The sequence below is a fragment of the Ostrea edulis genome, chromosome 1 (genome assembly GCF_947568905.1).
Source record: "Ostrea edulis chromosome 1, xbOstEdul1.1, whole genome shotgun sequence".
Classification (NCBI taxonomy): Eukaryota; Metazoa; Mollusca; class Bivalvia; order Ostreida; family Ostreidae; genus Ostrea; species Ostrea edulis.
Genome location: NC_079164.1, coordinates 11,208,991 through 11,236,283, shown reverse-complemented (window position 1 = coordinate 11,236,283; position 27,293 = coordinate 11,208,991). Strand labels below are relative to the sequence as shown.

At 35.2% G+C, this 27,293-nt stretch overlaps 1 protein-coding gene across 3 annotated transcripts in view; it reads left to right on the top strand.

Annotated features, from left to right (window-relative positions):
• LOC125664110 (telomerase-binding protein EST1A-like) overlaps positions 1-27,293 on the top strand; it is a 56,636-nt gene that overhangs the window by 5,045 nt on the left and 24,298 nt on the right. For 2 of the 3 annotated variants that reach the window (XM_048896656.2, XM_056152663.1), the window contains exons 2-7: positions 16,389-16,579; positions 16,868-19,254; positions 20,303-20,464; positions 24,033-24,219; positions 25,821-26,044; positions 26,613-26,691. In XM_048896656.2, coding sequence (XP_048752613.2) covers positions 16,389-16,579; positions 16,868-19,254; positions 20,303-20,464; positions 24,033-24,219; positions 25,821-26,044; positions 26,613-26,691 — 3,230 coding nt within the window. The remainder of the gene's footprint in view (positions 1-16,388; positions 16,580-16,867; positions 19,255-20,302; positions 20,465-24,032; positions 24,220-25,820; positions 26,045-26,612; positions 26,692-27,293) is intronic. The other variant, XM_056152662.1, reaches the window with a different exon arrangement.

Sequence of the window (27,293 nt, the reverse complement as noted above, 5' to 3'; positions counted from 1 at the left end):
CAAAGTACGTTTACGATACCGGACCGGACATAAAAATATCCGGAAATCGTAATTTTGAAAAATAAAAAAAATCGGGGCAGGGCGATCTTCGAGGGGCGGGCGGGAATGATAATCTACTAATTAATTTTACTTGGTCTAACTGTCAGTTGTGTAACAAAGAATAATGTTACACAACTGAGGAAAATTGTAACACCACTGACATGTTTGTATTATATGGTAAAATTCTAAATAACCAACAATGATAAATTAATTGATTTAGTTTATTTAGTCACAATTAACATTATTATCTGCAGGTAGGTCATTTTGGTCAAATCAAAGCCATCATATGAATATATTAGATATCAGATATTTCAAGTGTTACAATATTGACTAAATTTGTTAAACCACTGACATTACAATTTTCTCAAGAAAAGGCAATGGATAAATGCTTAATGTTATAACTTTCTACAATTTTTCTTTTGTTATTAATAGAATTAAATTGCGACTTTTGGGATCATTGCAATACATATTCCATTTGACAATTGTCTTAGACTATTGAAATTAGCTGTATATTTAATGTAACACCATCGACTAAATTGTGTTTCCATTGACAAAATAACAAGTTATGGAGTTTATTAGAAAATGGTATTAAAAATCATAATTAAGGTCTAGTTTCTTCGATTTTACAAAGAACACTTTTTAGAATATACCTTTCATCAAATTGAAGAGAAGGGAAAAGGGGGGGGGGGTTGGGGGGGGGGGGGGGGGGTTATAGACCTATCTCCAGTATTTGATGTTTAATTCTGTCCAAGTTATGATACAATTAATACCAAAACTTTCATGAGTAATATGTAAAAATATAATAACAGACACCTGGAAACAATTTCTATAAAAATTCTTCAACTGGCACTTAAGGTAGATCTATACTCGGCCTTAAATGGATTCAATCATGAAAAAATTGCCTTTACAAGATAAATATATATTCCAGTAATAGATAGACGTTGAAAAATATATATTATAACCAAGCGACGTAGGTTTTATTAAATTTATTAAGAACTAAAGGCAATGGCAGATCTGAAATTAACAAATCACACACCACATTACACATGCAACAAAATATACAATTACATAAATTCATATTCGTATTTCCCTTTAAAGAAGTCAAAATATTCCAATGAAATGTACATGATCGACTTTATTACTTTGCTTCAAAAAGCAACAAAATTTATAGTCCTTGATCAAAAAACGGCCATTTCATAGTAGAGAAATATACTGATAAAAAAATAGTTCAACGTACATAATTATCAATCAGTTAATAATAAACATTTCAAATATATACCTTAAGGTGTGGCACAACGGGCAGCTACATGTATAGGTCTACTCCCTCTAAAACAAATTTCCCGCACTGATGAAAATAGCCCGCGAAACTTATTTATAGAAGAAAAAGTGATTAAACTGGTTTTAGCTAGAGTGAGTGAATTCCTACAACCAACCTGGCCAATAGAATGTTGTGAATAGATTTCATTCAAGTAATATGTCACAGCTTAGTATTGAAAAATGTAGAAAATTCAATTAAATATAAAGATCACCCTGCCACAATATGTTAACTGACATGCTATTTTCATTGTTATTACTTCTCAAAAGTAAGTACCCCATCAATATTAAGGAAAATGCACTCCTCCTTCTTTATTTTTCTTATTAATCATTATTTTCCCAAACAAATGGGCTGTAATAAGCAACATAGACTATATATCCTTTATTTAATGGTATGTAATCATTTATTCTAATAAATTCTTAATTGGAATAAATATTTTCACAATGTATACTTTGTGAGCTCAAACATGTTAAAGGAAATACTGTAGGAAATACCATTTGACGTCAATATTGGTCTTTTCCCTAATTTTTATGGACTAAACCTTGAATTAATTGTTTTTGATTTACAGATTATTATCTTAGAACAAGGATTTGAATAAGAAAATCAAATATGTTGACATATTATTTTAGAAGTTATCAGCTCTACAAGTACACCCCCTTAAAATCTTGAAAAATTATACATTATCATATTTTCGTAAGACATGTGAAGTTTGAGCATATTTACAACCTTGAATAATAATTTGAACTATGCTAAACTATAACTATTATAAGATACATGTGGTTTACAATTAAATTTTACATTTTATCTGAAAAAAAAAATATTCTAGAGAGGCTTTGTACAATGTAAATGTAAAACGAAAGTAACAAACTGAATTTTGATGATTTTGCTTATATGATTAATGTATACGTGTAATGTGTGATAAATCTTATATCCTGAGACAAAGTTTTATGTGAAGCTCTACAGGTCATGAAATCATTTACATGTACATGAATTGGATATGTACATGTACACGTACACCACTTACGCCGGTCTAAGTAGATGCAATCTCAATAAGGAACTACTGCATCCGCCCCAATAATTTTGAAAAAGAAGAGAGGATGAGGGAAAACTGACAAATTCATGACGGTCGGTGAAATAAAACAAATTATTTGCAGCTGATCTTTGAAGCTTGCGTCAATATCTGTAACATTGTAGCAGCGAACACAACTACGATATCTGTGGTCACTGAAGCAGTAAAATGTGAACTTTTTTTTTTTACACGAGCGTACCATGTATTTATTGATGATAATTTGGAACCTATTCTAACCCGGATCCTCACAAAAGAAGTATTATCATGATGCTCGTGGAAATCTGAATTGGTCTGTCCTCCCCCTTTCCCATCTGTCTCCCCCACTTTCTGATGCCCCACAATTCCATATGTTGAACATTTGGATCATAGTAAAACTTTTACATACATGAATAGTCAATGTACACTGAATGCCTCACGGACATGTACAATGTATAATTGACACACCCTCATCCACCAAAATGTTGTTTGTTCTCCAACCTATTTTTTTCTAAAGCTATAATCATCTCTATCTTCCCCCCTTTTAAAATAAAACACCACAAAATTTCAACATAAGATTTGACTGATAAGAAGAAATGAACACCCAGGAAGGAATTGATATCGGATATTCATATATCGTATCGCCATGTAAAAATCAAATGGATATCGTTAGAATATCACATTTCGGAAAATGGAAGCGTGGTTCCGCATTTACATTTGATTGTGACGTAGGCCAAGTATAGGTCTACTTTAATTACAATAAGAAATGGTAAATTTTCTATATATTCCTTATAATGATGCAATCACTTGAGGATCTCAATGTGCTGTGCGCCCTTTGTATTGGGGGGGGGGGGGGGTAACTCGTGCTGCAATGTGAAAAATGGATCCCATTGGAAAGGTAGTTATTGAAAAGAAGACACACTTAAACAATGTCCATTTGGAAACATACACATGTAATCACTATGACCATTTTACCCCACCCTGATACCACACCCCTACCCCATTTCCAATTTTGGTAAAAGACAGACCTGCTCCTTCTAAGTATCCAATTACTTTAAAGTTAGTATCAAAAGCATTAAGGAAAATGTTACTTAAATGATTTACACATACACACTATATGCTAAGATTGGTCCCCACCCTGGACTCACTGAATCAGAACCTTAATCCTATACCCCAGGGACCATGAAATGTACAATTTTGGCAGAGGACTTCCTGCTCTTCATGAAATTTAGTTTTCCTTACAGATTTGCGGTTGTAAAGAAAATGTTTGAAACTGGGTCAATTTTTGTTCATCCCCTGAGGCCCCAGGGGTGTAGGTGTCCTGAAATTTACAATTTATCCCCCCTTGTCCCAAGGATGCATCAGAATTTGGAATGGTAGTTATCAAGAAGTTAAAATCATTCAATTGTTAATGTACAACGCATGACAATAGACACAGACCAAAAGCAATAGGTCACCTGGTTAACTCAGGTGACCTAATAAAGATGTATATTTGAAATTTGTATTTGGTGTAAGTATATTGACACTTTTAGTGATCACCTTTGACATAATTTATTATTGCATATGCAACTTACACAAACACTATGATCAGTGGAGTAACGACAATATAAGTGGTGTAACACACACCTTCATTATTTGTACGTACAAGCAAAAATATTCTTGTCCGATTTCTTTTTCATTGAAAGGAAATGTATGAAATTATTCAAGGGAGTTGTATTGATTAATTTTTAGCTTTACTGTTAAAGTGCTTGGGTCCACTTCGGTTATTTTTATGTCAGTGGTGTAATTTACTTGTCAGTGGTCAAACACATTTTGTCATTGGTGTTACATAAACAATTTTCTTGATCGCAGACAAAGATGGTCATATATCAGTATCAAACTTTTCTTAAAATAAGATTTAAATGAATCTATTTAATCTGTAATAATATTTTTGTGTCATTTTGTAATAATGCAGGTATCATGTTAAAAAGAGAGGAAGGTTTTTAAAATAGTGTCTCAGATATACCATTTTGTGTCAGTTTAATTATAGAATTACTGAGTTTTTTAAACATCAGACCAAAATATATCAATTTTAATGCTTTTTTGCAATTATCATGCCATTTTCAAGTATATGGTATTATTACTTATCCATTTTCCCCTTTATTATATATTTGTTACACCATTGACAGATTTGTTCTACCTATTCACCTTTGACCCCATTTTTTTTGGCAATGGGGCACATTTCATGTTTGCAAAATTTAATATGTTTTACCGTAATGTTTGATAAACATGTTATGCTAAAAAAAAAAATTGGAATTTAGAGCTATACATTTCTTGTCATTTCTAACTCTGAAAAATCTGCGAAATTTGAAAATGACCCATACATGTATTGTATCAGTTGAATGGTCAATATGTAGAATATAAAAAAAATGAGAATTTATTTCTATCATCGATTAATGCCAGTTTGTCATGCATCTACCTTCGTAAGCTACAAATGAAGGTAAATTTTGTTAATGTAAGTGTAATGCAAAGAAATGTGACATACTTGTACTTAGGTCCATGGGAATCAGAGATTTATCTAGGCTATAGAAATTAACATCTAAAAGCTGGATAAATCCCTGGAGGTGGAATGAATGAGGACAAGCAGAGAATGATGGTCTTTTAATGGCATACAGCATGTTTACATCTCTGAATATTTCAATGACTATGTTGTCGACACTCCAATGTAACAGTTTGTATACATACGCCAACATACGCCAACAAAGAATAATACGCCATTTACAGGTATCTCATACACAATGGAGGGGAAAAGAGCGCTGTGGACATGTCGGTACTCTGCTCTGTAGGCCACAGTTACGTTGCAGTTAATTATGTTCCCCAAACAAAGTTTGGGAACATATTGGTTTTACTCTGTTTCTTATTATTATGTTCCCCAAACGAAGTTTGGGAACATATTGGTTTTACTCTGTTTCTTATTATTATTATTATGTTCCCCAAACGAAGTTTGGGAACATATTGGTTTTACTCTGTTTCTTATTATTATTATTTTTCTTTCTTTCTTCTTGGGACTTTTTTGTCCACGAGTGTTCTCAGAAACTACTCAAGGGATCAATATGAAACCTTTTTAGGATGATAGTATAGCATATGTAGATGTGCGGAACGAATGTCATTTTCTCTGAAAATGCATGCATGTGCATGCACGTGCATAGGATTTTTTGTTTACAAACTTTGGAATGCGGCTAACTTTTTTATTTTTCAATGAAATCGTTTGCTATTTATATCGTAGGTATATCTTGGGACCATTAACTGTTTGGCATCGTCAAAATTTCAATTCTGCACGTGCATGCACGTGTGCTTCAATTTGATTGGATAATACAAAACCGTTTATAACATTCATGCCAATTAAAGAAATTTGATGATATTTACAGGATAGGTAGACATGCCAAATATCTACAGATCGATGTAACAAAAATTGCAAACGCGCATGCGCACGCACGTGCATTGTCTTTTGAAGGTTCAATTCTTTCCATGACCATAACTTTTTTGTTTTTTGTCAAAATCTTTTCAAACTTGTATTGTATATGTATCTTGATATTCTTAACAAAAGCGTACAGTCATAATTACCATCCGGCACGTGCATGCACGTGTGCTAAATTGTGATTGGACGATTTTCAAATCGCCATAACTTTCTTATAAATGATGGAAACAATATAAAATTTATACTGTAAGTATATCTATCAAATGTCTATTGAATGACATCAACATTGATGCTGAGTCATGCTCACGTGCCCGTGTATGCACGTGCATAGCTTTTCTTTCATTTTTCGGGTACTAAAATGGTTATAACTATTGAATTAAAAACTGCAATGAATTCAAATTTACCCTGAGGATCTATGATATGAATGTCTATGAAATGGTGTCAACAAATTTTCCATTATTAAAATTGCGTGTGCGTGAATGCGCGTGCATTGTAATTTTTGACGTCTAAATTCAAGTATTGGTCTATAACATTTTTAAATTGCAATGAATAGGATTGAAATTTAGGTTGCAGGTATGTTTTGGGCCTCTGAATTTATTAATAGTGTCAAAATCACTTCCCTGCACGCGCATGCACGTGCTCTTAATTCTGATTGGACGATTTTGAAATCTCAATAACTTTCTTATGAGTGAAGCAATCAATACCAAATTTATATAGTAAGTATATTGTTCAAATGACTATTCATTAGCATCAACAAAATTGCTGTGTCTTACTCACGCGCACGTGTATGCACGTGCATTGATTTCGGTCTTTTTAGTTTTGAGTTGCCGTTAATTTCTCGTTATTCACTGAACTGTTGTGAAACTTCTCTTGTACTCATATAGTAAGACTTGTAATGTATCGAGATGGTCAAATTACTTATCAGCACGTGCATACACGTACGTGCACGTGAAGAAAACTCTCAGATCTTTATAACTGATTTGTATTAGCATGAAATGGACTGAACGTTATAAAATAGTTATCTATTCACATGCTACACAGTTTGCCATAGTCAAAACCACTTGTACTCAAATAAATGGCACCACTTCCTAAATGGGGGAATGTTTGGGGAACATCTGTAACGGTCCCCGTTACAATAAGTACTAGTTATTATTATTATTCTTTCTTTCTTCTTGGGACTTTTTTGTCCACGAGTGTTCTCAGAAACTACTCAAGGGATCAATATGAAACCTTTTTAGGATGATAGTATAGCATATGTAGATGTGCGGAACGAATGTCATTTTCTCTGAAAATGCATGCATGTGCATGCACGTGCATTGGATTTTTTGTTTACAAACTTTGGAATTAGTCTAACTTTTTTATTTTTTGATGAAATCGTTTCCTATTTATATGGTATGTATAACTTGGGACCCTTAACTGTTTGGCATCGTCAAAATTTCAATTCTGCACCCGCATGCACGTGTGCTTCAATTTGATTGGATAATACAAAACCGTTTATAACATTCATACCAATTAAGGGAATTTAATGATATTTACAGGATAGGTAGACATTTCAAATATCTACAGATCGATGTAATAAAAATTGCAAACGCGCATGCGCACGCACGTGCATTGTCTTTTGAAGGTTCAATTCTTTCAATGACCATAACTTTGTTGTTTTTTGTCAAAATCTTTTCAAACTTGTATTGTATATGTATCTTGATATTCTTAACAAAAGTGTACAGCCATAATTACCATCCGGCACGTGCATGCACGTGTCCTAAATTGTGATTGGACGATTTTCAAATCGCCATAACTTTCTTATAAATGATGGAAACAATATGAAATTTATACTGTAAGTATATCTATCAAATGTCTATTGAATGACATCAACATTGATGCTGAGTCATACTCACGTGCGCGTGTATGCACGTGCATAGCTTTTCTTTCATTTTTCGGGTACTAAAATGGTCATAACTATTGAATTAAAAACTGAAATGAATTCAAATATACCCTGAGGATCTATGATATGAATGTCTATGAAATGGTGTCAACAAATTTTCCATTATCAAAATCGCGTGTGCGTGAATGCGCGTGCATTGTAATTTTTGACGTCTAAATTTGAGTATTGGTCTATAACATTTTGAGATTGCAATGAATAGGTTTGAAATTTAGGTTGTAGGTATGTTTTGGGCCTCTCAATTTACTAATAGTCTCAAAATCATTTCCCTGCATGCGCATGCACGTGCGCTTAATTCTGATTGGACGATTTTGAAATCCCAATAACTCTCTTATGAGTGAAGCAATCGATACCAAATTCATATAGTAAGTATATTATTCAAATGTCTATTGAATAGTATCAACAAAATTGTTGTGTGGTACTCACACGCACGTGTATGAACGTGCATTGATTTCGGTCTTTGTAGTTTCGAGTTGCCGTTATTTTTGTCGTTTTTCATTGAACAGTTGTAAAACTTCTCTTGTACTGATATAGTAAGACTTCTAATGTATTGAGATGGTTGAATTATTCATATGCACGTGCATGCACGTACGTGCATGTGCACAAAACTCTCAGATCTTTATAACTGATTTGAACTAGTATGAAATGGACTGAACGTTATAAGATAGTTATATATTCACATGTTTCACAGTTTGCAATGGTCAAAACCACTTGTACTCAAATAAATGACACCACTTGCTAAATGGGGGAATGTTTGGGGAACATGTGTAACGGTCCCCGTTACAATAAGTACTAGTTATTATTATTATTATTCTTTCTTTATTCTTGTCACCCTTTTTTGTCCACGAGTGTTCTCAGAAACTACTCAAGGGATCAAGATGAAACCTTTTTAGGATGATAGAATACCCTATGTAGATGTGCGGAACGAAGGTCATTTTGTCTGAAAATGCATGCATGTGCATGCACGTGCATTGGATTTTTTGTTTACAAACTTTGGAATGCGTCTAACTTTTTTATTTTTCAATGAAATCGTATGATATTTATATTGCAGGTATAACTTGAGACCCTTAACCGTTTGGCATCGTCAAAATTTCAATTCTGCACGTGTATGCACGTGTGCTTCAATTTGATTGGATAATACAAAACCGTTTATAACTTTCATGTAAATTAAGACAATTTGATGATATTAACAGGATAGGTAAAGATATTAAATATCTATAAATTTTTGTAATAAAAATTGCAAACGCACATGCGCACGCACGTGTATTGTCTTTTGAAGTTTCAATTCTTTCAATGACCATAACTTTTTTGTTTTTGGTCAAAATCTTTTCAAACTTGTATTGTATATGTATCTTGATATTCTTAAGAAAAGTGTACAGTCATAATTACCATCCGGCACGTGCATGCACGTGTGCTAAATTTTGATTGGACGATTTTCAAATCGCCATAACTTTCTTATAAATGATGGAAGCAATATGAAATTTATACTGTAAGTATATCTATCAAATGTCTATTGAATGAGATCAACATTGATGCTGAGTCATACTCACGTGCACGTGTATGCACGTTCATATCTTTTCTTTCATTTTTCGGATACTAAAATGGTCATAACTATTGAATTAAAAACTGAAATGAATTCAAATTTACCCTGAGGATCTATGATATGAATGTCTATGAAATGGTGTCAACAAATTTTCCATTATCAAAATCGCATGCGCGTGAATGCGCGTGCATTGTAATTTTGACGTCTAAATTTAAGTATTGGTCTATAACATTTTGAGATTGCAATGAATAGGTTTGAAAATTAGGTTGCAGGTGTGTTTTGGGCCTCTCAATTTATTAATAGTCTCAAAATCATTTCCCTGCACGCACATGCACGTGCGCTTAAATCTGATTGGACGATTTTGAAATCCCAATAACTTTCTTATGAGTGAAGCAATCGATACCAAATTCATATAGTAAGTATATTGTTCAAATGTCTATTGAATAGCATCAACAAAATTGTTGTGTGGTACTCACTCGCACGTGTATGCACGTGCATTGATTTCGGTCTTTGTAGTTTTGAGTTGCCGTTAATTTGTCGTTTTTCATTGAACAGTTGTGAAACTTCTTTTGTACTCATATAGTCAGACTTCTAATGTATCGAGATGGTCGAATTATTTATATGCACGTACGTGCACGTGCACAAAACTCTCAGATCTTTATAACTGATTTGAACTAGTATGAAATGGACTGAACGTTATAAGATAGTTATATATTCACATGCTACACAGTTTGCAATGGTCAAAACAACTTGTACTGAAATAAATGTCACCACTTACTAAATGGGTGAATGTTTGGGGAACATGTGTAACGGTCCCCGTTACAATAAGTACTAGTTTATTCCATGCTTCGAGTGTTCAAGCAATGTTTTTACTGCATTGCAACAGCATGGGTTTTATTTTCAGCGTTTTTTTTTCATGTATGTATGACAATTATCAAAACTGTCACAGATGTGCTAAATATTTTCTAAGTGCACACTAGGAGAATGTGTTGCACAATTAAGAGTACCAACTACTTATCTTGCATTATGCTCAGGATAAATAACTCATTTAAAAAACAACTAATGATTCCTGTGAGTATGATCTTAATGTGAGATGCAGATAGGTAGATTGACAGACTGGTAATACTTCACATGGAAATTTAAATGCAAATTCCAATTTAGGTATTTGCTTAAATCACTTTTATTATGTGTTTTTTCACCATCCCAAGTAGACTTGCTGAAGTCTCTATGTTGTTTTTATTACTTTATCATTTCGTTCAAATTTTTTTGTGTTTCAGAAGTCTAAATATCTGCTCTCTACCATACTTAATGTCACCAAACATAGATGTTTGGCATTATTAAAAAGTATTAAAGAGAGCAATGATTATCAAACATAGAGACTTGAGCAAGTCTACATCCCAAGCTCTTAATGTGTAATGTGCATTTATGCACAGGGACTCATGTTTTGGGCTATTAAACAAGATAAAAGATACCAGCATTTTAAATGTATGATAACTTTCTTTATCACGCCTCAGACAAAATTGTTGAAATCTAATTGCTCAGATCTTGGTCACATGATGCCGTGAAAAAAACCGTATCATGCGAGTAAAATCCGTATTGGGCGAGTAATTTTATTTATCGTCGGGTTTGACTTGCAGCTGTGTCAAAAGGAAAGACATTTGACTAAGTTGTATGATATAGACCCCCGCATATACAGTTAGAGGTCTTCGACGTGATAACTTCGTCACACAGTTAGTTAGTGACCTGATACGGAAAAATACATGGTGTGAAAAGAAAACCCGTATATACGGGCTTTGCCTCGCCCGATACAGGTTTTCTTTTCACACCATGTATTTTTCCGTATAAGGTCACTAACTAACTGTGTAACTAATAATGTTTTACTTGTTATTTGTATATAGTGTGATTGTTAAAAGCAACTGTACTAAGACCATGAAGACTAAGTAAATTTCCAAATAATTGATATACGTGTACAAGTATACAGGTACATGTATGCAGGGCCTTCCTGGAGTTGCTGAATTTCATGTTTTCACCCCCCTCCATCCACTTCATTTCTCTAGAAGAGTTTTAAAGGAGACTAAGATATGTTTTAACTGATGATCTACATATGATTTTTTAGATACTCAAAAAAGGCGAAACAAACGACCCACCCGAGGTATATACCAACTTCCAAGAAGGTCCCCTAAATATTAATCATTATTTTCCCAAACAAATGGGCTGTAATAAGCAACATAGACTATATATCCTTTATTTAATGGTATGTAATCATTTATTCTAATAAATTCTTAATTGGAATAAATATTTTCACAATGTATACTTTGTGAGCTCAAACATGTTAAAGAAAATACTGTAGGAAATACCATTTGACGTCAATATTGGTCTTTTCCCTAATTTTTATGGACTAAACCTTGAATTAATTGTTTTTGATTTACAGATTATTATCTTAGAACAAGGATTTGAGTAAGAAAATCATATGTTGACGTATTATTTTAGAAGTTATCAGCTCTACAACAAGTACACCCCCTTAAAATCTTGAAAAATTATCCATTATCATATTTTCGTAAGGCATGTGAAGTTTGAGCATATTTACAACCTTGAATAATAATTTGAACTATGCTAAACTATAACTATTATAAGATACATGTGGTTTACAATTAAATTTTACATTTTATCTGAAAAAAAAATATTCTAGAGAGGCTTTGCACAATGTAAATGTAAAACGAAAGTAACAAACTGAATTTTGATGATTTTGCTTATATGATTAATGTATACGTGTAATGTGTGATAAATCTTATATCCTGAGACAAAGTTTTATATGAATCTCTACAGGTCATGAAATCATTTACATGTACATAAATTGGATATGTACATGTACACGTACACCACTTACGCCGGTCTAAGTAGATGCAATCTCAATAAGGAACTACTGCATCCGCCCCAATAATTTTGAAAAAGAAGAAGAGGATGAGGGAAAACTGACAAATTCATGACGGTCGGTGAAATAAAACAAATTATTTGCAGCTGATCTTTGAAGCTTGCGTCAATATCTGTAACATTGTAGCAGCGAACACAACTACGATATCTGTGGTCACTGAAGCAGTAAAATGTGAACTTTTTTTTTTTACACGAGCGTACCATGTATTTATTGATGATAATTTGGAACCTATTCTAACCCGGATCCTCACAAAAGAAGTATTATCATGATGCTCGTGGAAATCTGAATTGGTCTGTCCTCCCCCTTTCCCATCTGTCTCCCCCACTTTCTGATGCCCCACAATTCCATATGTTGAACATTTAGATCATAGTAAAACTTTTACATACATGAATAGTCAATGTACACTGAATGCCTCACGGACATGTACAATGTATAATTGACACACCCTCATCCACCAAAATGTTGTTTGTTCTCCAACCGATTTTTTTCTAAAGCTATAATCATCTCTATCTTCCCCCTTTTAAAATAAAACGCCACAAAATTTCAACTTAAGATTTGACTGATAAGAAGATAAGAACACCCAGGAAGGAATTGATATCGGATATTCATATATCGTATCGCCATGTAAAAATCAAATGGATATCGTTAGAATATCACATTTCGGAAAACGGAAGTGTGGTTCCGCATTTACATTTGATTGTGACGTAGGCCAAGTATAGGTCTACTTTAATTACAATAAGAAATGGTAAATTTTCTATATATTCCTTATAATGATGCAATCACTTGAGGATCTCAACGTGCTGTGCGCCCTTTGTATTGGGGTGGGGTGGGGGTGGGGTGGGTGGGGGAGGGGGTAACTCGTGCTGCAATGTGAAAAATGGATCCCATTGGAAAGGTAGTTATTGAAAAGAAGACATACTTAAACAATGTCCATTTGCAAACATACACATGTAATCACTATGACCATTTTACCCCACCCTGATACCACACCCCTACCCCATTTCCAATTTTGGTAAAAGACAGACCTGCTCCTTCTAAGTATCCAATTACTTTAAAGTTAGTATCAAAAGCATTAAGGAAAATGTTACTTAAATGATTTACACATACACACTATATGCTAAGTTTGGTCCCCACCCTGGACTCACTGAATCAGAACCTTAATCCTATACCCCAGGGACCATGAAATGTACAATTTTGGCAGAGGACTTCCTGCTCTTCATGAAATTTAGTTTTCCTTACAGATTTGCGGTTGTAAAGAAATGTTTGAAACTGGGTCAATTTTTGTTCATCCCCTGAGGCCCCAGGGGTGTAAGTGTCCTGAAATTTACAATTTATCCCCCCTTGTCCCAAGGATGCATCAGAATTTGGAATGGTAGTTATCAAGAAGTTAAAATCATTCAATTGTTAATGTACAACACATGACAATAGACACAGACCAAAAGCAATAGGTCACCTGGTTAACTCAGGTGACCTAATAAAGATGTATATTTGAAATTTGTATTTGGTGTAAGTATATTGACACTTTTAGTGATTACCTTTGACATAATTTATTATTGCGTATGCAACTTACACAAACACTATGATCAGTGGAGTAACGACAATATAAGTGGTGTAACACATACCTTCATTATTTGTACGTACAAGCAAAAATATTCTTGTCCAATTTCTTTTTCATTGAAAGGAAATGTATGAAATTATTCAAGGGAGTTGTATTGATTAATTTTTAGCTTTACTGTTAAAGTGCTTGGGTCCACTTCTGTTATTTTTGTGTCAGTGGTGTAATTTACTTGTCAGTGGTCAAACACATTTTGTCATTGGTGTTACATAAACAATTTTCTTGATCGCAGACAAAGATGGTCATATATCAGTATCAAACTTTTCTTAAAACAAGATTTAAATGAATCTATTTAATCTGTAATAATATTTTTGTGTCATTTTGTAATAATGCAGGTATCATGTTAAAAAGAGAGGAAGGTTTTTAAAATAGTGTCTCAGATATATCATTTTGTGTCAGTTTAATTATAGAATTACTGAGTTTTTTAAACATCAGACCAAAATATATCAATTTTAATGCTTTTTTGCAATTATCATGCCATTTTCAAGTATATGGTATTATTACTTATCCATTTCCCCCTTTATTATATATTTGTTACACCATTGACAGATTTGTTCTACCTATTCACCTTTGACCCCATTTTTTTTGGCAATGGGGCACATTTCATGTTTGCAAAATTTAATATGTTTTACCGTAATGTTTGATAAACATGTTATGCTAAAAAAAAAAATTGGAATTTAGAGCTATACATTTCTTGTCATTTCTAACTCTGAAAAATCTGCGAAATTTGAAAATGACCCATACATGTATTGTATCAGTTGAATGGTCAATATGTAGAATATAAAAAAAATGAGAATTTATTTCTATCATCGATTAATGCCAGTTTGTCATGCATCTACCTTCGTAAGCTACAAATGAAGGTAAATTTTGTTAATGTAAGTGTAATGCAAAGAAATGTGACATACTTGTACTTAGGTCCATGGGAATCAGAGATTTATCTAGGCTATAGAAATTAACATCTAAAAGCTGGATAAATCCCTGGAGGTGGAATGAATGAGGACAAGCAGAGAATGATGGTCTTTTAATGGCATACAGCATGTTTACATCTCTGAATATTTCAATGACTATGTTGTCGACACTCCAATGTAACAGTTTGTATACATACGCCAACATACGCCAACAAAGAATAATACGCCATTTACAGGTATCTCATACACAATGGAGGGGAAAAGAGCGCTGTGGACATGTCGGTACTCTGCTCTGTAGGCCACAGTTACGTTGCAGTTAATTTATTCCATGCTTCGAGTGTTCAAGCAATGTTTTTACTGCATTGCAACAGCATGGGTTTTATTTTCAGCGTTTTTTTTTCATGTATGTATGACAATTATCAAAACTGTCACAGATGTGCTAAATATTTTCTAAGTGCACACTAGGAGAATGTGTTGCACAATTAAGAGTACCAACTACTTATCTTGCATTATGCTCAGGATAAATAACTCATTTAAAAAACAACTAATGATTCCTGTGAGTATGATCTTAATGTGAGATGCAGATAGGTAGATTGACAGACTGGTAATACTTCACATGGAAATTTAAATGCAAATTCCAATTTAGGTATTTGCTTAAATCACTTTTATTATGTGTTTTTTCACCATCCCAAGTAGACTTGCTGAAGTCTCTATGTTGTTTTTATTACTTTATCATTTCGTTCAAATTTTTTGTGTTTCAGAAGTCTAAATATCTGCTCTCTACCATACTTAATGTCACCAAACATATGTTTGGCATTATTAAAAGTATTAAAGAGAGCAATGATTATTAAACATAGAGACTTGAGCAAGTCTACATCCCAAGCTCTTAATGTGTAATGTGCATTTATGCACAGGGACTCATGTTTTGGGCTATTAAACAAGATAAAAGATACCAGCATTTTAAATGTATGATAACTTTCTTTATCACGCCTCAGACAAAATTGTTGAAATCTAATTGCTCAGATCTTGGTCACATGACGCCGTGAAAAAAACCGTATCATGCGAGTAAAATCCGTATTGGGCGAGTAATTTTATTTATCGTCGGGTTTGACTTGCAGCTGTGTCAAAAGGAAAGACATTTGACTAAGTTGTATGATATAGACCCCCGCATATACAGTTAGAGGTCTTCGACGTGATAACTTCGTCACACAGTTAGTTAGTGACCTGATACGGAAAAATACATGGTGTGAAAAGAAAACCCGTATATACGGGCTTCGCCTCGCCCGATACGGGTTTCTTTTCACACCATGTATTTTTCCGTATAAGGTCACTAACTAACTGTGTAACTAATAATGTTTTACTTGTTATTTGTATATAGTGTGATTGTTAAAAGCAACTGTACTAAGACCATGAAGACTAAGTAAATTTCCAAATAATTGATATACGTGTACAAGTATACAGGTACATGTATGCAGGGCCTTCCTGGAGTTGCTGAATTTCATGTTTTCACCCCCTCCATCCACTTCATTTCTCTAGAAGAGTTTTAAAGGAGACTAAGATATGTTTTAACTGATGATCTACATATGATTTTTTAGATACTCAAAAAAGGCGAAACAAACGACCCACCCGAGGTATATACCAACCTCCAAGAAGGTCCCCTAAAGTACAAGAAGATCAGGGGGAGAGCTGGGAAGGAGAGGAGACACCTAGTACTGACAGCAAGGAGAATAGCTCAGAGAGGGAGGTTAGTAGAACAGCTCAGAGAGAGAACAGCTCAGTGAGGGAGGTTAGTAGAACAGCTCAGAGAGAGAGAAAGAGAGAGAGAGAGAGAGAGAGAGAGAGAGAGAGAGGTAAAATAAAGAGAGAGAGAGACTATGTATAATCTTATGACAGGGTCTTCATGATATGTTGATACTTATATAATGGGGTGATGCTGTAAACAAAGAATATTTTTGATACATGGTAAAGATATATTATAAACAACAAATTTTATTGAAGACTGTCAGAGAAATTATTGCCAGTAATTGTTATGACTTTTGAGATGGCATAATTTGATTGACTGCATACATTGTAGATTGATGACATCAGTTCAAACATAAAAGATATACACCTCGGCAAAGAGAGGCCCGATCAGAGAAAACACAGATCTAAACGGCCGGAAATTCAGAGATATGTTCCAAAAGGCAAAATACTGGAACAGCAGACAAAAGATGATGAAGCATCTGAAACGGAACCAAGTCAAGATGTCTCACCACGCAAAATTAATTTAAAAGAAGACCAGCAAGATTTAAAAGTGACTTTGGTAATTGATGGAACGTCACCTAGTGGTCAGCCAAATGTTGGTGGGAAGTCAGAGTCTAAAGAACCACCAAGTCCCCACAATCCATTGGATAGATCACCATCGAAAGGGGAGCCACTGAAAAATCAGCAACCAAAATCGGATTCTGGAAATCAGTTCAGGGGGGGTTCGTCAGGTCAACATCCAAATAAAGCAAAGTTTCAGAAAGATTTTGAGAATCGACCAAAAAGTGGAAAAAATGCAGAAGAGAGAAAATTCACAGGAGGGGAAAGGGATTTTAAGAAGGGACAGGGTGGAGGAAGTCATGTAAAGCATCATGATAGAGGGTACCGGGAAGATGAGTCCAAAAGATTCGAGGACAGGAGAGGAGGGTTTGGTAGACAGAAGGATGGTAGGAAAGGTGGTGGCTGGCAGGAGGAGGAACCTAAACCTCAGAGAAAGCCCAAGGAGAGGCGAGACAGAGGAACTGAGGGCAGCGGACGGAACCAGAAAAAGATGGAGAACACAGAGAGTGAACAAGGCATGTCAGATGTCATACCAACCATGGTGTTTGAGAGGAAGAATGGGAACAGTTCTGCCTCTGAGCTTGATTCCACAAAACAGGTCCAAAATGAGGCCGGCGCTGGCAGTGGAAACGGTAAGCAGGGGTCTAAGCGGTATTCGCTGTCTGCCATGAGGCGGCCTAGAGCAGGCAGCGTTAGCAGTGATGTAAGCAATACTAGTGATCTCAGTATGGATGAAGAGACAACGAATAGAATTCTTGACTGGAGTGAGGAGGTAGAGAGAGAAATGGCAGAACATGTTCATGACGAAACCAGAAAACTGCAGGAATTCCTGGATCAGAAGGGTGGCTTCAATGACTGGGATAGAGCTATAGAGACGGTGGACAAAGCAAGGGAGGCGCTGGAGAGAGGCCAGGTAATGCAGCGGAATCTAGGAGATGACAGGAATGTCGGGAACCAGGGAGGCAGGCCATATGGAAGTATGAAACATATGAAGAATGACAAGAATGTTAATGCTAGTCATCAGGAGTATGAAAACGGCTTCAGACAGAGACGGAATAGTGATGGCGCTAGAAGTCGGAAAAAAGACAGACGAAGAAAAGGATCCAGTAACGGAAGGCGGAGTCGAGACTCGAGTGTGTCGAGTGCCCACAGTGTGAGGAGTTACCACACGGAGGACGATGTGTACGGCACAGACACCTGGCCCAGGAGAAGAAACCGCAGGAGAGGCAGTAATGCCAGCATCAAGGAATCTCGCAGCAAGGAAGTTTTGACTGATCCAAGTAATCTGAATCTGAAGGTGACATTCGCTAGAGATGAGAAGAGACAAGTCATGATGAAAGACAGGGAGAGTCCAAAAGGACGAGGTCGAGGCAGAGGAAGAGGCCAGAGAGAGGACAGGGAGGACTCCAATTTTGGCAGGCCTTCAGAGAGGCAATACAGGAGAGGGTTTGATAATGAAAGAAGAGGTGGGCACAACGACAGAGCATTTGGGAATGAAAATCGTCATCGGAAATTCTCTGGTGAGCAAAGAGAAGGGCCCAGGACGTATGAAAACAAGGGAGGGAGGGAATATAACCGTCATTATGATAGAAATTTTGGAAGTCATCAGATGGAACGAGAGGAAACAAAGAGTCCTGAAAGTACTGCTCAGGGTGGGGGAATAATTAAACTCCCAGCCAATACCGATACCTCCGACTCGACAACTCAGGCCAGCAAGCAACATGTAGAATTCCACAATGCGGGCCACAGAGGTGAGAGAAACAGATATAACCCAAGAGACTCCCATCCTCACAGCAATCCAGGTCAAAGAATGCTGTTTGATCCCAAAAATCCAGACAAGATGATAATGGTTCCCAGTGCCTCCTCCAGTACTCCTACATCTCAGCTGAAGTTCCGAGACCCCTCTGGCCAGGAGTCACCTCAGTCCCCACCCACTCAACAGCACCCCTTGATGCCGCCTCAGGGAGGTTTCCCACCCATGCCGCCCCAAATCAGGGGCTATCCCCCATTTTATGCTGGATATGATCCACGTTATCAGGACCCTGTGTATGGGGGACCCTCGATGCCCGGCCCTCCAATGCCTGGGTACTACTATGGATATCCTGCCATGTACAGGGATACAGCCATGTACCGAGATGATGATACTGAGTTTTCAGGGTAAGATACGTTAATATAAAACATTGATTAAGGAAGTAGGTCTTTACAAGTAGTAGAATCAAGCACAGTAGGTATGATGTTGTTTTTATCAAATATGACAATTTAAACTTTACATGCCTCCATGTCGAAGATATTGTTTTTGTCTTGTCTGTCTGTTTGTTCAAACAGATGCTCACAACTTTTGAATATTAAGTAATAGGGCTTTCATATTTTTATGTGCATTCCTTGTGACAAGACCTAACTTATGAAACCAGTTTTTTGACCTTGACCTTGGAGTTTGAACTATTTTTAAGAAAAGTAAATCTAGACAATTATGAATATATCCAGAACCATTTAAGGCAGGCCTTTCATATTTTGTATATAGATTCTTTATGAAAAGACCTTTCACTTTATATCATGATACTTGACCTTGGAATTTGACTCATTAGAAAACTTTGACCTTACTCATAACTTTTTAATGATTAGTGATAGGGCTCATATATTTCATATGTGCATTCTTTGTGACAAGACCTTTCTTTTGAAACAAAAGTTTTGACCTTCTGACCTTGAATTTGGAGGGTTTTTTTTGGTGCCACAAGAGGCATTGTGTTTCACAAACATCTTATTCTATAATGAATATAAAATTCTGTTTATTTTATGAGCAAGGGAATTAGGAAATAAATTTCATTTTTAAAAATATATGAGGGTATGAAAGACGCAGTCGGCATACTTCATAAAGGGTGATGGCACTTCATGAGAAGTATACTGACATGAGTCGCTGCAGTTCATACCCTTGTGTGTTTTCAAAAAATGATATTTAATTATTAAAATTTTATTTTACTTTGATTTCTGTGGGAATTACCATCTGTTAAAATAGACATACTATATTTATCAAGATTCCCATGTGCATTGGTTACAACTGCAGCATGTTCATGTGGAAATGTCTTTGATTACAATTTGTGAAGATATTACAGTCAAAATATTTGAAATGTAAATATTATTATATGAATTGCCTGTGATGTAGATGTGATAAAATAACATGAATTAGAATATGAATGTCCTGCTTCAGAGATGGTGAAATAGACCCAATGCATGCAGGCCGCTCTAGGGCCCAGTGCCGAATGCTTGCTGAGCATATGTTTCAGGAGGCGTGTCACATGGACTCCCAGCTGACTAACCTTGTGTCAAGGCGACAGTCTCCTGAGTCAATGCAACATGTTTACAGGCTAAGGTAAGAGAAAACAGCTCATACAATAATCAGTTACTGAACACTACAGTCAGCTCATACAATGATCAGTTAATGAACACTACAATCAGCTCATACAATGATCAGTTAATGAACACTACAATCAGTTAATGAACACTACAATCAGTTAATGAACACTACAATCAGTTAATGAACACTACAGTCAGCTCATACAATGATCAGTTAATGAACACTACAATCAGCTCATACAATGATCAGTTAATGAACATTACAATCAGTTAATGAACACTACAATTAGTTAATGAACACTACAGTCAGCTCATACAATGATCAGTTAATGAACACTACAATCAGTTAATGAACACTACAATCAGCTCATACAATGATCAGTTAATGAACACTACAATCAGTTAATGAACACTACAATCAGCTCATACAATGATCAGTTAATGAACACTACAATCAGTTAATGAACACTACAATCAGTTAATGAACATTACAATCAGTTAATGAACATTACAATCAGTTAATGAACACTACAATCAGTTAATGAACACTACAATCAGCTCATACAATGATCAGTTAATGAACACTACAATCAGTTAATGAACACTACAATCAGTTAATGAACACTACAGTCAGCTCATACAATGATCAGTTAATGAACACTACAATCCGCTCATACAATAATCAGTTAATGAACACTACAGTCAGCTCATACAATGATCAGTTAATGAACACTACAATCAGTTAATGAACACTACAATCAGCTCATACAATGATCAGTTAATGAACACTACAATCAGTTAATGAACACTACAGTCAGTTAATGAACACTACAGTCAGCTCATACAATGATCAGTTAATGAACACTACAATCAGTTAATGAACACTACAGTCAGTTAATGAACACTACAGTCAGTTAATGAACACTACAATCAGCTCATACAATGATCAGTTAATGAACACTACAATAAGTTAATGAACACTACAATCAGTTAATGAACATTACAATCAGTTAATGAACATTACAATCAGTTAATGAACACTACAATCAGCTTATACAATGATCAGTTAATGAACACTACAATCAGTTAATGAACACTACAATCAGTTAATGAACACTACAATCAGTTAATGGACACTACAATCAGTTAATGAACACTACAATCAGTTAATGAACATTACAATTAGTTAATGAACACTACAATCAGTTAATGAACACTACAGTCAGCTCATACAATGATCAGTTAATGAACACTACAATCAGTTAATGAACACTACAATCAGTTAATGAACACTACAGTCAGCTCATACAATAATCAGTTAATGAACACTACAATCAGTTAATGAACACTACAATCAGCTCATACAATAATCAGTTAATGAACACTACAGTCAGCTCATACAATGATCAGTTAATGAACATTACAATCAGTTAATGAACACTACAATCCGCTCATACAATAATCAGTTAATGAACACTACAGTCAGTTAATGAACACTACAGTCAGCTCATACAATAATCAGTTAATGAACACTACAGTCAGCTCATACAATAATCAGTTAATGAACACTACAGTCAGCTCATACAATGATCAGTTAATGAACACTACAATCCGCTCATACAATAATCAGTTAATGAACACTACAGTCAGTTAATGAACACTACAATCAGCTCATACAATGATCAGTTAATGAACACTACAGTCAGCTCATACAATAATCAGTTAATGAACACTACAGTCAGTTAATGAACACTACAGTCAGCTCATACAATAATCAGTTAATGAACACTACAGTCAGCTCATACAATAATCAGTTAATGAACACTACAATCAGCTCATACAATGATCAGTTAATGAACACTACAATCAGTTAATGAACACTACAATCAGTTAATGAACACTACAGTCAGTTAATGAACACTACAATCAGCTCATACAATGATCAGTTAATGAACACTACAATCAGTTAATGAACATTACAATCAGTTAATGAACACTACAGTCAGCTCATACAATGATCAGTTAATGAACACTACAATCAGTTAATGAACACTACAGTCAGCTCATACAATAATCAGTTAATGAACACTACAATCAGTTAATGAACAATACAATCAGCTCATACAATAATCAGTTAATGAACACTACAATCAGTTAATGAACACTACAATCAGTTAATGAACACTACAGTCAGCTCATACAATGATCAGTTAATGAACACTACAATCCGCTCATACAACAATCAGTTAATGAACACTACAATCAGTTAATGAACACTACAGTCAGCTCATACAATAATCAGTTAATGAACACTACAATCAGCTCATACAATGATCAGTTAATGAACACTACAGTCAGCTCATACAATGATCAGTTAATGAACACTACAATCAGCTCATACAATGATCAGTTAATGAACACTACAATCAGTTAATGAACACTACAATCAGTTAATGAACACTACAATCAGCTCATACAATAATCAGTTAATGAACACTACAATCAGTTAATGAACACTACAATCAGCTCATACAATGATCAGTTAATGAACACTACAATCAGTTAATGAACACTACAATCAGTTAATGAACATTACAATCAGTTAATGAACATTACAATCAGTTAATGAACACTACAATCAGCTCATACAATGATCAGTTAATGAACACTACAATCAGTTAATGAACACTACAATCAGTTAATGAACACTACAATCAGTTAATGAACACTACAATCAGCTCATACAATGATCAGTTAATGAACACTACAATCAGCTCATACAATGATCAGTTAATGAACACTACAATCAGTTAATGAACACTACAATCAGTTAATGAACACTACAATCAGCTCATACAATAATCAGTTAATGAACACTACAATCAGTTAATGAACACTACAATCAGCTCATACAATGATCAGTTAATGAGCACTACAATCAGTTAATGAACACTACAATCAGTTAATGAACATTACAATCAGTTAATGAACATTACAATCAGTTAATTAACACTACAATCAGCTCATACAATGATCGGTTAATGAGCACTACAATCAGTTAATGAACACTACAATCAGTTAATGAACATTACAATCAGTTAATGAACATTACAATCAGTTAATGAACACTACAATCAGCTCATACAATGATCAGTTAATGAACATTACAATCAGCTCATACAATGATCAGTTAATGAACACTACAGTCAGCTCATACAATGATCAGTTAATGAAAACTATAATCAGCTGATCCTATGATGGTGTAAGGATGATGAGACATAATTCAAAACCATTTACTTTCGATGTTCATTTTGAATGTTGACATTGTGATTTACCAATCAGAGCATGTTATAGTATAAGGTATTTTTTAATGGAAAATGACTCAGAATGAAGGGATTATATCAAATCGAGGTCTGTATTGCGGTATATCGTGTCACCACTAGTATACATGTATTATGTTTGCTTTAAATGACAAATGTTGTTGGAGTAAGGAAGGGTTTTACTGAGTACATTTATATAGACAGATGTTGTTCTGTGTCGTCTGAAGTGTACCAATTTGCACTTTCGTCATTTGCTGTTTTCAGGCTTGAACTGCAGCAGAAATTGGAGCAGATCATCCTGATTGATGTGGAGGTCGCCAGTAAGCGTAACGTGGAGCAGTTGCTATGGAAATCTGTGTATTACCAGGTGATCGAGATGTTCCGGCGACAGCTCTCAGAGGACAAGGAGGATGACAGCAGTAAAACAGAACTCTCCAAAATCCTGGATGAGGTACTGGTCATCTACTTACTCTATACTGTGTTATAGAGCTGGTACTATTCATCTACTTACTAAGCACTGTGTTATAGAACTGGTACTATTCATCTACTTACTAAGCACTGTGTTATAGAGCTGGTACTATTCATCTACTTACTAAATACTGTGTTATAGAGCTGGTACTATTCATCTACTTACTAAGCACTGTGTTATAGAGCTGGTACTATTCATCTACTTACTAAACACTGTGTTATAGAGCTGGTACTATTCATCTACTTACTAAACACTGTGTTATAGAGCTGGTACTATTCATCTACTTACTAAGCACTGTGTTATAGAGCTGGTACTATTCATCTACTTACTAAGCACTGTTATAGAGCTGAATGAGGTACCATTCATTTAGTCAGCACTGTTATAGAGCTGGATGAGGTACCATTCATTTAGTCAGCACTGTTATAGAGCTGGATGAGGTACCATTCATTTAGTCAGCACTGTTATAGAGCAGGTACTATTCATCTACTTACTAAGCACTGTGTTATAGAGCTGAATGAGGTACCATTCATTTAGTCAGCACTGTTATAGAGCTGGATGAGGTACCATTCATTTAGTCAGCACTGTTATAGAGCAGGTACTATTCATCTACTTACTAAGCACTGTGTTATAGAGCTGGATGAGGTACCATTCATTTAATCAGCACCTTGTTAGAGAGCTTTAGTCAGCACTGTTATTGAGCTGAATGAGGTACAATTCATTTAGTCAGCACTGTGTTATAGAGCTGGGTGAGGTACCATTCATTTAGTCAGCACTGTTATTGAGCTGAATGAGGTACCATTCATTTAGTCAGGACTGTGTTATAGAGCTGGATGAGGTACCATTCATTTAGTCAGCACTGTGTTATAGAGCTGGATGAGGTACCATTCATTTAGTCAGCCCTGTGTTATAGAGCTGGATGAGGTACCATTCATTTAGTCAGCAGTTTTATAGAATGGATGAGGTTCTATAGGTCTGTGTTAAAGATCTCTTCATGTGAGTGAGGTGCAAGAATTTTCTACTGCCTCATATAGAATTTAAATTAGGCCCATTCGCTACTGACAAAGCGCCGAAACTTTAGTTTTGTTTGATTCAGGAGGTTGCTTTGACATGAAAATGAAGGTGTTTATAAGCTTATAAATGGATAATTTCTGTATACAAAGTAATGTACAAATTCTATGTTTACAAATTAAACATTTGTGTACAAATTAGATATATAGGCAAAAGTATGTCAGTCACATAAACCTTACCAGGCAAAGTTGTGGCCATAAGGTCTCGTGAAAAAGTAAGTGATTATCATATAACAGAGTATTTTTGAAATTTTGGATCCGAATTTTACTTTGTAGGGAACAACGTTCTTTGACAAGCTCTTGCAGAAGCTGCAGCAGAAGTATGGATTTAATGTGGAGGATTATTTACTTTGTAGGGGACAACGTTCTTTGACAAGCTCTTGCAGAAGCTGCAGCAGAAGTATGGATTTAATGTGGAGGATTATTTACTTTGTAGGGAACAACATTCTTTGACAAGCTCTTGCAGAAGCTGCAGCAGAAGTATGGATTTAATGTGGAGGATTATTTACTTTGTAGGGGACAACGTTCTTTGACAAGCTCTTGCAGAAGCTGCAGCAGAAGTATGGATTTAATGTGGAGGATTACTTGGATTCAAGCTTGTCCGTTCAGGAAAACCAGAGTCGGAACATCAAGCTGGCCGTCCTTAGTATTCAGAGACTGATGATAAACCTCGGAGACATCGCTCGCTACAGGGAACAAATGAATCACAGCGGAAAAGTCAATTATGGACGAGCTAGAAGGTGAAAATTCTCACACGCTGCAAAACATGTCTATATAATGATATGGTGGTGGAAAATGGGATTTGGGATCATTTTTATGCCCCCGAGATCGAAGATCGGGGGCATATTGTTTTTGTCCTGTCTGTAATTCTGTCATTCTGTTTGAATCTTTAAACTTGCTAATAACTTTTGAACAGTAAAAGATAGAGCTTTGATATTTCACATGAGTATTCCTTGTGACAAGACCTTTCCATGGGTACCAACAGTTTTGACCCTGTGACCTTGACTTTGGAGTTTGACTTACTTTTTGAAAACTTTAACCTTGCTAATAATTTTTTAACAATAAGTGATAGAGCTTTGATATTTCACATTAGACCACTAATGTTTCTTTTGATGTTTAGACCACTAATGTTTCTATCGATGTTTAGGCCACTAATGTTTCTATCGATGTTTAGGCCACTAATGTTTCTATCGATGTTTAGACCACTAATGTTTCTATCGATGGTTAGACCACTAATGTTTCTATTGATGTTTAGACCACTAATGTTTCTTTTGATGTATCGATGAATGACTTTTTCTACTTTTTCAGTTGGTACACAAAAGCACAACAGCTGGCACCTAAGAACGGTCGTCCATACAACCAGCTGGCTATACTGGGGCTGTATACCGTGAGTGAATCCAGTTATAAGTATCAGTATTTACAGAACAGCTTCTGTGTTTACATAACAACTTCTGTGTTTACATAACGACTTCAGTGTTTACAGAACGACTTCTGTGTTTACATAACGACTTCTGTGTTTACATAACGACTTCTCTGTTTACAGAACGACTTCTCTGTTTACAGAACAACTTCTGTGTTTACATAACGACTTCAGTGTTTACAGAACGACTTCTGTGTTTACATAACGACTTCTCTGTTTACATAACGACTTCTGTGTTTACATAACGACTTCTGTGTTTACAGAATGACTTCTGTATTTACATAACGACTTCTGTGTTTACATAACGACTTCTGTGTTTACATAACGACTTCTCTGTTTACATAACGACTTCTCTGTTTACAGAACGACTTCTGTGTTGACATAACGACTTCTGTGTTGACATAACGACTTCTGTGTTTACATGACTTCTGTGTTTACATAACGACTTCTGTGTTGACATAACGACTTCTGTGTTTACAGAACGACTTCTGTGTTGACATAACGACTTCTGTGTTTACATAACGACTTCTGTGTTTACAGAACGACTTCTGTGTTGACATAACGACTTC